Source organism: Pseudophryne corroboree, chromosome 8 (assembly GCF_028390025.1).
Source record: "Pseudophryne corroboree isolate aPseCor3 chromosome 8, aPseCor3.hap2, whole genome shotgun sequence".
Taxonomy (NCBI): domain Eukaryota; kingdom Metazoa; phylum Chordata; class Amphibia; order Anura; family Myobatrachidae; genus Pseudophryne; species Pseudophryne corroboree.
This window is the reverse complement of record NC_086451.1, coordinates 295,272,596-295,286,599: the sequence shown is the minus strand read 5'-3', so window position 1 is coordinate 295,286,599 and position 14,004 is coordinate 295,272,596. Positions and strand designations below refer to the sequence as shown.

The window sequence follows — 14,004 nt, the reverse complement described above, 5'->3', positions numbered from 1 at the left end:
ACCGGAGTGTGAAGTGTGTATGAGGAGCAATGGCGCACAGCTGCAGTGCTGTGCGCTACCTTGGAGAAGACTGAAGTCTTCTGCCGCCGATTTTCCGGACCATCTTCTTGCTTCTGGCTCTGTAAGGGGGACGGCGGCGCGGCTCCGGGAACGAACACCAAGGACGGGTCCTGCGGTCGATCCCTCTGGAGCTAATGGTGTCCAGTAGCCTAAGAAGCCCAAGCTAGCTGCAAGCAGGTAGGTTCGCTTCTTCTCCCCTTAGTCCCTCGTTGCAGTGAGCCTGTTGCCAGCAGGACTCACTGTAAAATAAAAAACCTAATATATACTTTCTTTCTAGGAGCTCAGGAGAGCCCCTAGTGTGCATCCAGCTCGGCCGGGCACAGAAATCTAACTGAGGTCTGGAGGAGGGGCATAGAGGGAGGAGCCAGTGCACACCAGGTAGTACCAAATCTTTCTTTTAGTGTGCCCAGTCTCCTGCGGAGCCCGTCTATTCCCCATGGTCCTTACGGAGTCCCCAGCATCCACTAGGACGTCAGAGAAATCCAGGTTAATTGCCTCTTTCTGCGTTTTACACATGGGGACAACTATTAGATCACTGGGTTTCTGCGCATTTACAGATGTTTTACCACGTGGGGAAAGGGCTAATTAATTGAATAGCTATTATCTGCGTGCCGCACTCAATTAGCTGTGGGATAAGCTGATGCCTGCGCGGTCATTCACATTTTGGGCGCATCCCCAAAGGATGCGTCCGCAAGAAGATTGAAAGCGTTGGGTGGGTGGCGACGTGGCGTTGTGGGGGCATGGCGGGCCAGACGGGTGTGCCGGGAGTGTTTTCAGGGTGGCTGCGTGACAAGAAAAATAATGACGCCATGCTGCGCAGGCAGGGGTTGACCTTTAATCGGTGCGTCTGCAATTAAATTGAGGATGCATTGTGGGGTAGTGCCACACGCATGCTGGGCGGCATTGCCCTGTGCTGGGCGGCCCCCAGCATATGAGTAGATGGATGCAGATCTTGCTGCCAATGCAAGATCTGCGTCTATCTCTGAATAACCCCCTTAGTACCAGTCCCTCCCTTCTCAGCACCCCTGGGTTATGGCACACTGACACCCCTTTCACACTGCACAAATAACCCGGTATCGATACGGTTTATTGCCGGGTCGATGCGGGTCACTGTGCGGTGTGAAAGGGGTCGCTGACGATTCCTGGGTCATCTGACCATGTAATTCAACTCGGGAATAAAGATGGGTTATTCCCGGGTCAGGTAAACGGGTTGCCGGGTCAATGCGAACCAAAACTCGTTTACAGCATAGGCAGAGGCGGCGTGGAAATGATCTCATCTCCCACAGCAGCCTCTGCACCCGCCTCCGATGCCGGTTCTGCCCGCCACCTGCGATGGCATTTGCCAAATTGGGAAGCCAATGTGAAAGGGTCCAATGCCGGGTCGAACCCAGGAAGGACCCGTTTCCAATTCCCGGGTGTGACCCGGCATTGCGATGTGAAAGCGGCATGCCATACCTCCCACCTGTCCCAATTTTGGCTGGACAAACCCATGGCGGTGCAAGCAGGAATCAGCCTACTGTACTATGGGGGTCATTCAGATCTGATCGCTGGGCTGCTAATTTTGCTGTCCTGCGCTCAGAAAGCCGCCGCCTCAGGGGAGTGTATATTCGTTGTGCAAGTGTGCGATTGCATGTGTACGTCGAGTTGCTAAAATTCACTTTGTGCAGTCTCTGCGCAGCCCAGGACTTACTCCTACAGTGCGATCACATCAGGCTGATCAGGGCTGGAGCGGACTTCAGACACCCTCTCTGGAAACGCTTGGGAACACCTGCGTTTTTCCGGACAATCTCCAGTAAACAGTCAGTTACCACCCACAAACAGCTTCCTAATGTCAATCACTTTGCGAATGCCATGCAAACTGATTTTCCACACCATCCTGTCGCTGACCAGCTATGCCCGTTGTCGCTGTCCGACGCGCATGATCATTGCAGCGAAGCAGAGTGAGCCACCTTTCCCGAAATGGAGCGAGGGTACACGTTGGGTCCCATGTTCTGAACTTGACCCAACCTAGCTCCTCCCTCTGCCGCCACAAGTCACGTGTTTGTGACATCAGAGGTCCTTTAGCTTACTTGAATTTAGATTCACCCATAGAGCTCAGCTGCTGGGTTTTAGACTGCCTTCTAGTGGGAAAAAGAAAGCCAGCCATTGGTGGGGTCTGCAAATAGGATCACACACAGCTGCCTGAGAATACCTTCTGCCAGGGGTGCTCAACATGCGACCCTCCAGCTGTTGTGGAACTACACATCCCAGCATGCCCTGCCACAGTTTTGCTAGTATGAAATGCTAAACCTATGGCAGGGCATACTACTGGGATGTGTAGTTCCACAACAGCTAGAGGTCCGCATCATGTTGAGCAGCCCTGCGTTACGCTAGCACGGCTTACGCTGATATTAGGCTCAGATGAGATGCAGGAAACCAGATCATCAAAGCTCGTAGTCCCGACTGTCAGAAACACGGACTTCCCCCCCATACTGCAGCGGCCGGACCCAGCTCCCCTCATCCGGGGAATCCGGACAAGTATCACCCTATCATCATACTGCCTCTCTGTAGCCGCCGCTTCCTGTCACATGTGAGCAGGCGCCTGATTGGTCCAGCTGTCAACCTTCCGACTGGCTATGTGTGTTACGGCAACGGGCATAGTCTCCGAGTACTGTCACTGCTCGCTGACAGCGGAGACCTGTGTGTCCTGCTGCCTCTGCTCGCTATGCTGCGCTCTACACAGAGCTAGCGTGCTGCTATAACGTGTCTGCCGCACCGGCGCTAGCCTGCAGTCCGCGTGTAACACGCAGCTCTGCCCGTGCCTATGCCGCGCACGCTGTGGCCGGGGGCATCCGCTGCATTCCTCTCATACTAGCGCTGCATCTCAGGGAAAGTTTTCCGGGGTCACCCTGACAGACAGGGAAGCGCGGGCGGTGCATTGTTACACCTTGTCTGACAGTCACTCAGACTATTACATTTTTCTTTGTATTTTGATTTATTAAGATCCCAACAGTGGACCTGATTCTGATACTGTACGAATGAAATTCAAAAATACACCTCCTGCATTTGTGATCGGAGGGGGCGATTCAGTTGTTTAATGGGTGCTCATGATTGCATACAGTATTGATGTCACTTTATATGGGGCGATATGCAATTGTTTGGGCACCCATTGTTTTATCGCGCTGCAACGTGTCGCTTCGCACATTTCTGCTAGCCATCCCAGGCTATGAGCAGAAGTGCCGGCAGCTGTTTTGTGCCCGAATGGAGCAGCAATTGAATGCTGCGTCCAAAGACACAGCATCGGATCACCCGTTTGCAGCACTTGGCCAGTCTACGTAAGCTGAAGCTTACTCACATTGACCTTCGAATACTGTCAGCTGGGTCAAGAAAGTCTGGGCCCGCCACGCCTACAAAACGGGTGGACACACACGCCCCCATTTCATTTTGTAAAATGGTCCCGGTTGCCGCCCCCCAAATGCCACAGCATGTGGTTGGGTGTCAATGTGCGCAACCACTTTCACTGACGCGCCTGTGATCGTGACACTACTATGTAAGATGGACTATCTATGTGCGCTAAAACACCTCCCTGTCCCCACCCAGAAACACCCAGTACATTTTCTATATACTCCCCCCTGCATGCGCCTGAAATTACAACTGCGACAGATACTTTTGGGATGCATTGCATGGTACAAGACTTACAGTAGAAGCATGCACACTGTTTCTGACATCAGCAGTGCTTCACCTCTGATTTAGGCCTTGTGTATATAAGACTGGTTGCTATCTACTGTTAGTAGGGTTTCCTTTTGTTTGTAGACTTTGATATTACACCGTGGACACAGATGCAGCCAAACTCATCCATCCTACAGCTCAGCCACATGGGCACACGCTGCGCTGAGCTGCTGCTTAGTACGCTGCTCATGTAGTCCTATGGGTGCTTGTACTTAGACACACACGTGCCCTAGTTGTGGGCACACTTGATTGCCGCAATTATGCCAAGCTGCAGGATGGATGACCGTGGCTCAGGGTCAGATTATGGCTTTGGGAGGGCCAGGGCACTTAAGACAGGGGGGGACTCCCCCCCTTTGCCAGTGACTCCACACACAGCTGAAAGTTTCAGGGGCGTGGCCTAATCACTGACGGCGTGGCCATGCCCCTTATGCAAATTACTGAAAACAAAAAAAAATCATTGATTTGGCCCCCCAGCCAGGGTCAAATCCACAGGGTGGGGGGGTTGGGGGAGCGATCAGTGTGATTGCTTCCCCCTGGCCCCTGCACAGGCAGAAGAATCTGCTGCTGGTAAGCGGCAACAGCTTCCCTGCACTATCACAGACCAGCCAGCACACAGCAGCGTGTGGTGGCTGGAGCACAATACTGCTGCTGGCAGGATGAAGAGGAGGGGGGGCGGCAGGGGTCGGCAGTGGATCCGGGTAATTAGTACCCGCTCCATCCCGTATCTGCTGCAGCATTTCCCTCCCACTCCATCTGAGGCAATGCGGAGATTCACTGATTCTGTAATCTCCAGCTGCTGCTGGAGATTACAGAATCAGTGAGTCCCTGCGCTGTGGCATCGCTGCTCTGTCTGGGGTAGAGATGGCTACTGACTCACTGTCTCAACACAGTGACTCGAATCATTAGGAATTATGAATGATTCGAGTCACTCACTGTTTAATGAGTCAAGACAGCTGCAGCAGCCTCTCTCAGCCAGAGGGAGGAAACTCAGTGTGTCCTTCAGTCAGTGTGTTCTGCTGTGTGTCTTTAGCTGTGATTGGCCAGAGGCTATACCAGGTGACAACCAGTGGGGGGGAGGGAGCAGTCACGACTCACCAGTCAGTGAGTGCTGTGCCTGAGTCATATCATGAATCATGATTCATCCTGAGTCTGCCAGTGAGTTGAGACAGTTGTACACTGTGTAGACTCAGTGGATGGATCTGATTCATGCAGCATAAGCCTGCAGGAGGTGGTTCTCAGCTCACTGTTCTCAACTCACTGTTCCTGCTCAATGTGATTGTGGGTGGCAAACTCCCTGGAGGCTAGTTAGTGGATAATATAATAAATACAAGCCCACCTAAAATTATCTAATTAGCAAAGTATGCAAAGTAAAAAAAAAAAGTTTTTATTTGGTTTAGTTACAGACTGAATGATGTGTTTCATGGCTGTTAAGCTGTCTCTCCTCAGCCAGAAGTAATGTGCATATTCTGTAACTAGTATGCAATAAGTGGTTATTAATAATATATCAACATAACACTGAATCTATGTTAATATATTATTAACAATCAGTGCATAAGCAACTGCCTCCCCCAGATGCACTGCACAATCACTGCAGCTGAATAACTCCCTCCATGAGTCCAGCACTGATCTGCTAGCACTGGCAACTCACTGATTCATGTGCAGTCTCTGCAATACATTCCAGTACAAATGAGTCATGACTCATGTGTCGAGACACTGACTCGAGACACTTCACTGAACTGAGTCATGTGTCTCAACTCAGTTCAGGGAATCACTTTGCCCATGACTAGTCTGGGGGGCACACCAAAATAGGAGGGCCCGGGGTACTTACTGCCCCCCCCCCCCCCCCAATCTGGCTCTGCCGTGGCTACATCTTTATAAGTAAAGTGTGTAGGGGGCGGGGCAATTGAAGGAAGGCTCTTGCTTCAACCCATGATGCAGGCCACACCCCCACTCCGATGGTCATACCCCCCCCCTACATCACCAGTCACATCCCCTTTCAGCTCCAGGCCCATGTGAACCTTAATCTGGCCCTGCTCATGCCCCAAGTACATTGGGACCTAATTCAGACCCTCTGTGTGTATATCCTTTCTTTCTCCTTTTATATGTCAATCTTTCCTAGGGCTCTATGAGCTCTGGATGCTGCTAGGCATATATGTAATTTGTCTTATCTAAATGCAATAGAGCCATCCATGCAGCATCTGTATTTCATATGTATAAAACTGACTTGGTGATTCTACCTGTGGATTGTAATCAGCTATTTTTATGTCACCTTGTCACAGATTACTAAAACAGATGAAGACCCCCAAAGTGACCCAAACATTGGCCAGGTAGCTCAGCAGAGACTGAAGGATCAGAATAGTCCGATGGACGAGAGACTCAGCAAAAAGGTAGGATAAATGACCCTAGTGTTTTGTAGCTAAAACCACATTCTTATGATAGGCCTGTGCTAATGGTCCATTGATCTGTGCTTGCCCCCTGCACAAAGGTACTTGTCAACCCCCACTTACACGCATGTCAGGGCCTGTACATCCTACATATAGTACAGGTTGAGTATCCCTTATCCAAAATGCTTGGGACCAGAACAGTGGCGGAACTAGCGAGCGGTGGGCCCAGGTGCGACAAAATGCTTTGCCCCCCCCCCATCCCAAGAGAAATGGATACCTAGCAACAGTGCCGTAACTAGACATTTTAGCACTAGACTAGACACGGAGCCCCACCCCTGCATGCAAAACAGGGACAGTGCGTGCCGTAGGCGCACGCAAAAATACATAGTGGCGTGGCTTTGTGGGTAAGGGGTGTGGCCACAAAATAATACCAATTCATATAACGGTGCACAGTAGTCTCCATTATTCAAATTACACCGCACAGTAGCACCACTACACCAGGTAGAGACCCTTTTACACCTTACGGCGGACAGAGTCCCCTTTTTACACATTACGGCAGACAGCGTCCCCTTTTTACACATTACGGCAGACAGCGTCCCCCTTTTTATACATTACGGCAGACAGCGTCCTCTTTTTACACATAACGGCAGACAGCGTGCCCTTGTTACACATAGCGGCAGACAGCGTACACTTTTTACACATTACGGCAGACAGCGTGCCCTTGTTAAACATAGCGGCAGACAGCATACACTTTTTACACATAACGGCAGACAGCGTGCCCTTTTTACACATTACGGCAGACAGCGTCCCCTATTTACACATTACGGCAGACAGCGTGCCCTTGTTACACATTACGGCAGGCAGATTCACCTTTTTACACATTGCGGCAGGCAGATTCCCCCTTTTTACACATCACGTCAGGCAGATTCCCCCTTTTTACACATTGCGGCAAATATTCCCCCTTTTTACACATTACGGCAAAGATTCCCCCTTTTTACACATTACATCAGGCAGATTCCCTTTTTTACACATTGCGGCAAGCAGATTCCCCCTTTTTACACATTGCGGCAGGCAGATTCCCCTTTTTACACATTGCGACAGGCAGATTCCCCATTTTTACAAATTGCGGCAGGCAGATTCCCCCTTTTTACACATTACGGCAGACAGTCCCAAGACAGAAAGAAAGAAAGAAAGAAAGAAAGAAAGAAAGAAAGAAAGAAAGAAAGAAAGGAAAGAAAGAAAAAAAAGAAAGAAAGAAAGAAGAATTATACTTACCCTCCCCGCTGGCTCAGGCTCCTCGGTGCAGCTTCTGATGATTCCCGGGGCAGGAGAGAAGGAGGAGGAGGGAGGTGGAGGAGGGAGCCGCAGCAGCGCTGTGTAATTGGTGGAGGCGCTGCTGCTGCTGCCCCTCTGCTTCACTATAGGCTGTTCTCGGAAGACAGCCTATAGTGAAGCAGAGGGGCAGCAGCAGCAGCGCCTCCACTAGTAACAAAGCGCTGCTGCGGCTCCCTCCTCCACCTCCCTCCTTCTCCTTTTCCCCCGTGGCCACTGCAGTGCGCTCCTCTCCTCTCCGGGTGGCTGTGTGCTGCGGGCAGCGGTTGCCCGCAACCCACAGCGGCATGTAATGAGTCAGTTTTGACTCATTACATGCTTTGGGCCCCTGGACAGAGGCGGGCCCCAGTGCAACGCACTGGTTGCACTGGCGGTAGTTCCGCCTCTGGACCAGAAGTATTTTGGATATCAGATTTTTCCGTATTTTGGAATAATTGCATACCATAATGAGATATCATAGCGATGGGACCTAAGTCTAAGCACAGAATACATTTATGTTTCATATACACCTTATACACACAGCCTGAAGGTCATTTTAGCCAATATTTTTAATAACTTTGTGTATTAAACAAAGTTTGTGTACATTGAGACATCAGAAAACAAAGGTTTCACTATCTCACTCTCACTCCAAAAATTCCGTATTTCGGAATACTGTATTTGGATATGGGATACTCAACCTGTACTGCAAAGTTAATAAGAAGCAACTGCTTATACAGAAGTGCCAATCTGGATTTTACCGCTTTTATGAGGATGGTATAAGTTGAATCCCTGATAAGAATAATTAACTACTGAGACTGAATATTTTTTTACATACGTATTATTTTAGGATTATTACAGTTTTCGGCTTGCATGTTTTTTTTCTATGATTAGTTCAATTATTATAATTATAGAAGAGGTTTGCTGCATCTGACGCATCTCACTTCTTTTACATAGATTAGAGTGCTAGCAGTGGAGATGCTGATAACTGTACTACTTTTCATTTTAAAAAAAACTGTTGTCCATAGAGATATATCTAAGTAAGGACAAAACTCTTTTATGGTCCATAACCTCTGTAGGCCCCATCTAATGGTTGACCAGTCCTGTCTAGTAGCTGCCCTCACCCACTTTGGCAGCTGGTCACGACCCATTCAGAGGGCCCGTATCATTGAATTCTCCTGATGGGCCCTTCTTACCCCAGTCCGACTCTGATTGTGGTGGTGTGTCTTTCTGACCAAAATATATGTGGAATGCGGGAGGCTAAGTTACTCTCATCTTCAACACTTCTTTTCTCTTTTCTGTAATCACTGGAGATCTCTTTGGACTACAGTCTGCCCATTAGAGTCTGTAACATTCCATCCACTGCCGCGTCATAGGGCTGGTTCAGAGGCGCACACTGCTACACCTGCTGCAGCGTCTTTTGCTGTAGTTGCGACTGTGCATTTATGCTAATGACAGGATAAGCCATTCCATGGTGTTCAATCGTGCTTTTGAATGTGCAAGGAGTGAGCCCCCGCCTTTTGTGTTGTCAGAAGCAACAATCCCACTTTGTGCGTCTTTAGACCCATTCATAGGTCGCACCCCTGGCCTTTGTACCAGCCCCATGCAAGGTGCAGATTCTCCGTCAGAACATGGCTGTCACAGCCAGTTATGTGATACACCTGCAACATGCCCATAGGAAGGACCATCTTTGTGCGTATGGTTAGTCACCTCTCTGTCACTGTCCGGGAACGCACAGTACATTTCACACACCGGGCATCTGTATCACTGTTGTGGCTGTGTGCATACACATAGTGTAACACATGCACCGTATGAGTTTTTAGGGGATATTGCACTGTAGAAATACAAATCGGTCACCTCTGTGAACATCAGCATTGCGTTCTACTCAAGAGCCTGGCCCTCAGCCTCTATTAGCATAAAACAGGGACCTTATGTACAAGGGGGTAGTAATATAATTTTTATGGCAAGGATAATTTCATTGTAACTTCTTGAATACACTCTGACACAGAAATACTTACTGGACTCAACACCATTGGTAGAAATCACAGTGTACAATAGATCATCTGTTGTTTCCCATAATGTTTCCGTAACATAAGCTGGGTACACACTGGCCGATATATTGTGGGCACACCGGCGGGTGTGTCCCAGCGATGTGTTTCAACGTCATCATTCACAGACATATCACGTCGGCGCTGCTGCACAGTAGATGGCCAGCATATATCTACAGATATATAGGCGCATCTTGCTGCTGACTGCCTGTACACTTGCTGCAGAGGCTACCTGTGACTGACCTCACAACTGGGCGGGCACAAGTAAATGCCCGCCCAGGGGTGACATCATGTACGACACATTGGGCCAAGGATTGGTAAGTGTGTATGCACTTACCAATGGTCAGATAGGTCAGCAGCTCAGCCGTACTCCTAGTGTGTACCCATCATTATATAGAGGTGATATAAAGTACGTATGCAGAAGTGCTATAACCTGTATCAGACAATATGGAATGTTCCAAAGGGTTAAGATACTTTAATCACTTATTTCCTTTCTTCTTCCACTTTCTCACAAACCTTCTTTATTTTACATATTTCGCTAAACTATTTTTTATGAATTTTGTCAAAATAAAATAACATCAATACTTTAAAAAATCCACAATACCATCATAGATTTCTCTTCCTGCTGACTTTAGTTTCACCACGTTGTGCCCAGTCCATCTTTATTTCATATCTTTACTGATATCCAATGTCTGCAGGAGCACATAGAAATAAGATGTTATAAGCTCATTATATATTCAGTATATATAAGTGTCATTATAACAGATTGCCTTGTAACGTACAATCTCCTATGATCATTTAAGAATCTGCAATGGGCTTTATTTTCCCATCACAGTAATATACCCCTGTCATTGTGCTTTTTACTTGCTTTAACGGGGTATTTATCTTACATTTGCACCCATTTATCACATACCATCTGTTATTAGGGGAAACATTGGTGATAATTATGCGGCAGCCTGTGAATCCCCATGGAATACATTATAGAATTCTTTTAAGCCAGCATGTTTTTAAGGTGATTTGCGTGCGAGTACATATCCTGAGATGCTTCCTCGCTAAAGTTGCATACATTACGCCATACCTCCCAACTGCCCCGATTCCAGCAGAACAGTCCTGCTATTCAGGCACTGTTACAGAGCCTGTGATCACCCACTGCTCTGCTCTGCAAAGCAACCAGTGATCACTGAATAGATGCCGTGCTCATGACCATGGCATCTAGCAGTGCGGGGAGTGAGCCGGGGGCTGCTGAGCAGCTCAGGGAGCGCTGAGATCCCCCCAAAGTGACGATAACGGTGGTCGGGAAGCAAGGCCTGCCATTTTTTGAGGCCCCACCACCTTTTTCGGGTGCGGGCACACCAGTTCCCTATTCTAAGGCTATTCAAGTTGAGAGGTATGCATCATAATAAAGTAGCAAACTAGGGTTTAATACTTCCCACTGCATTTTTAAGCCAATAAATAATACCACCTATGTCCACAGGATGGAGCCATGCGCACACTTTTAGTAGACATGGGTGCAAGATAAGATCATGTAGAGTATTTGTGAAAAACGTTTACAAAGCATAATCTACTAGGGTTCATTTTAGGCTTGCATATATTTATAGAATTTTATTTTTAAATTATTTGTTATATGTTTATTGAACTTAATAATATTCTTTGTAGAAAATAGGATGTGTATGTTAGCTATATTTAAAAAAAAAAATCTCAGGGTTTAAACATCTGTCACTTGGAAATTTTGCCCATGTTAATGTCCCTAGTGGTACTTAAAGCACGAATGACATATGGCCTTATACATATCAATTTTGTTGTGCTTGCTGGATATCACTACAGCATACTTGCCTGCTTTTAAAAAAGCATTTCAGGGAGATTGTGCAAGTAACACCTATCAGCGCAGACGTATTCTGCTACATCTGAGAGATGTGTCGTAAAAAAGACTTGCATCCAAATGTAAATGAGCCCATAGTTAGTAACATCTACTTGTTGAAATAAAGATGCAGATATTTTGTAGGATTTGTTTGTGCATTGTGTTTTACAAGAGGTTCCATATACTGTAAGTGGCCACGAGAAACCTTGGGGCAGATGTATTAAGCCTGAAGAAGTGATAAAGCAGTGATAAGTGCAAGGTGATAACGCACCAGCCAATCAGCTCCAATATGTAAAGGTGGGTACACACTAATAAATATATCTGCAGATCAATTGATCTGCAGATATATCTATGTACGGATCGGGCAGTGTGCTGTGCATACACACTGCCCGATCCGTCGGGGGACTGACGTCATGAACTGGGCGGGCGCCCGCCCGCCCAGTTCAGCTGTCAATCACCGCCGGACGCCGCAGCATGTGTACGGGCGGTCGGACGACCGCCCCGTACACACACAACGACGCGCCAATATATCGTTAGATATATTGGCCGTCGGCTGTGCTGCGCGGCCGACGCGATACGTCTGTGAACGACGGAGTTCACAGACGTATCGGCCGTACACACTGGCCGATAGTCCCGCGATATATCGGCCGTTCAAGAGAACGGCCGATATATCGACCAGTGTGTACGAGCCTTAAATTTACAGTTAGGAGCTGTTTGGCTGATGCATTATCATCTTGCACTAATAACGGCTTTATCACTTTTCCAGGCTTAATACATCTGCCCCAACTTATTTGAAAATGCATTTAGCCATTGGGATCAAAATTGTGTCTTATAACCAATGCAGGGAAATAGCACTGATTATCCCATTTTAATGTATGTACCTGTATCTGTGATTAACCTTTTTTTCCCCTAAGAATGTAACAGCTGTATAATGGGGGATAACGTGTAATCAGGGAGATTGCTGGTCTGTTCAGGGAGTCAGGGAGATTGCTGCTATTTCAGGGACTCTCCTGTTGAATGTGGGAGAGTAGGTAACTACATACCTCCCAACATTTTAAAATCTATGATCTGGACTCCCACGCCACGCCCTAGTTTTCTGTCACTGAAGGGGGCATGCCCAGTGCTCTTTGAGCTGCTGGCATGCACTCAGTCCTTCTGTCTCAGACGCATGCGCACAGTGTCTATTCACTGCAGCGAGTGACAGGAGCCTCCCAACTGGTATCCGCTCACATGGTCGACCATGTTATGGTCGACAGTCATTAGGTCGACCACTATTGGTCGACATTGACATGGTCGACATGGGCACATGGTCGACACATGACAATGGTCGACACATGAAAAGGTCGACATGAGTTTTTTAACTTTTTTTTCTTATGGGGAACTTTTCCATACTTTACGATTCACGTGGACTACGATTGGAACGGTAATCTGTGCCGAGCGAAGCGGTAGCGGAGCGAAGGCACCATGCCCGAAGCATGCGAGGGGACGCGGTGCACTAATTGGGGTTCCCAGTCACTTTACGCATAAAAAGACACCAAAAAAAGTTTAAAAAACTCACGTCGACCTTTCATGTGTCGACCTTTCATGTGTCGACCATTTTCATGTGTCGACCATGTGTCCACGTCGACCAGGTCAATGTCGACCAATAGTGGTCGACCTAATGACTGTCGACCATAACATGGTCAACCATTCATACCGGAACCCTCCCAACTGCCCGCACCGCAGCACACTGCGGCCCGTGGGTGGGATAGCGGGACATTCTCAAAAAAGCAGGACTGTACCGCGAAAATCAAGACAGTTGAAAGGAATGCAACTATGCACTACAGTACATGTAGAGAATGTATAATCAGGTTAGGTTTCAGATATGTAAATGCATATAGTTTTGGTTTATTTGGAAAGAAATGTAAGCGATATTGAAACAGTACTAGATTGTTTATAGAGACTATCTTATACTGTAGGTGTTGTAGACAAAAAGAGATGGATATGTAGTCTTAGACATGGCGAATGTTAACCAACTAACTTAAGTGGGCATACAATGGATTAGTAGAGAATTATAACTACTTACAGGCATATTACAAAATAGAAATATAGTTTAATGCGGTGTATGATGGAGACAAAAAAATGAGAATGTTTGGGAAGGAACATGCTGAAATACATTTTTACATACTGTATTGTTTTTCAGTTATTGGAGACAAAGGTGAGATGGTTGTGTGGGGAGGACAAAATATGCAGCCAGAGGACACATGAGACAGCTTTGCAGTGGTTACTAAATAGACTGTTAAAGCTTGCAGTAATAAATAGAACAGATTTGACTTAAAAATGCAATAAATGTCATTTGAAGTGTAGACAAAAGGGGAAATGGTTACATAAAAGATGCAGGTAACGGAAACCTTTTGTAATAATCAGATTAAGGGGGTTGGTAATGGAATCCCGGCGGTCGGGATCCCAGAGGTCAGAATACTGACCCCGGGTACCCGGCGCCAGAATGCCGGCAGTGGGGCGAGCACTAGAAACCCCCTTGTGGGCTCGGTGGCTCACTGCGCTCACCACAGGTTCTATTACCACTCTATGGGTGTCGTGGACACCCACAAGTGGGAATAGCCATGGCACAGCTGTCGGCAGTCTCAGCAATCAGGAT

General features: G+C 47.6%; 1 protein-coding gene and 1 long non-coding RNA gene across 2 annotated transcripts in view; one reads left to right on the top strand and one right to left on the bottom strand.

Moving 5' to 3' along the window:
• LOC134948998 (UDP-N-acetylglucosamine transferase subunit ALG13 homolog) overlaps positions 1-2,560 on the bottom strand; it is a 93,206-nt gene extending 90,646 nt beyond the window's left edge. The window contains exon 1 of the mRNA XM_063937326.1: positions 2,444-2,560. Coding sequence (XP_063793396.1) covers positions 2,444-2,560 — 117 coding nt within the window. The remainder of the gene's footprint in view (positions 1-2,443) is intronic.
• The window catches only part of LOC134948999 (uncharacterized), a 102,911-nt gene continuing 91,449 nt past the window's right edge, over positions 2,543-14,004 (top strand). The window contains exons 1-2 of the long non-coding RNA XR_010183079.1: positions 2,543-2,629; positions 6,048-6,155. This is a non-coding gene — a long non-coding RNA (uncharacterized LOC134948999). The remainder of the gene's footprint in view (positions 2,630-6,047; positions 6,156-14,004) is intronic.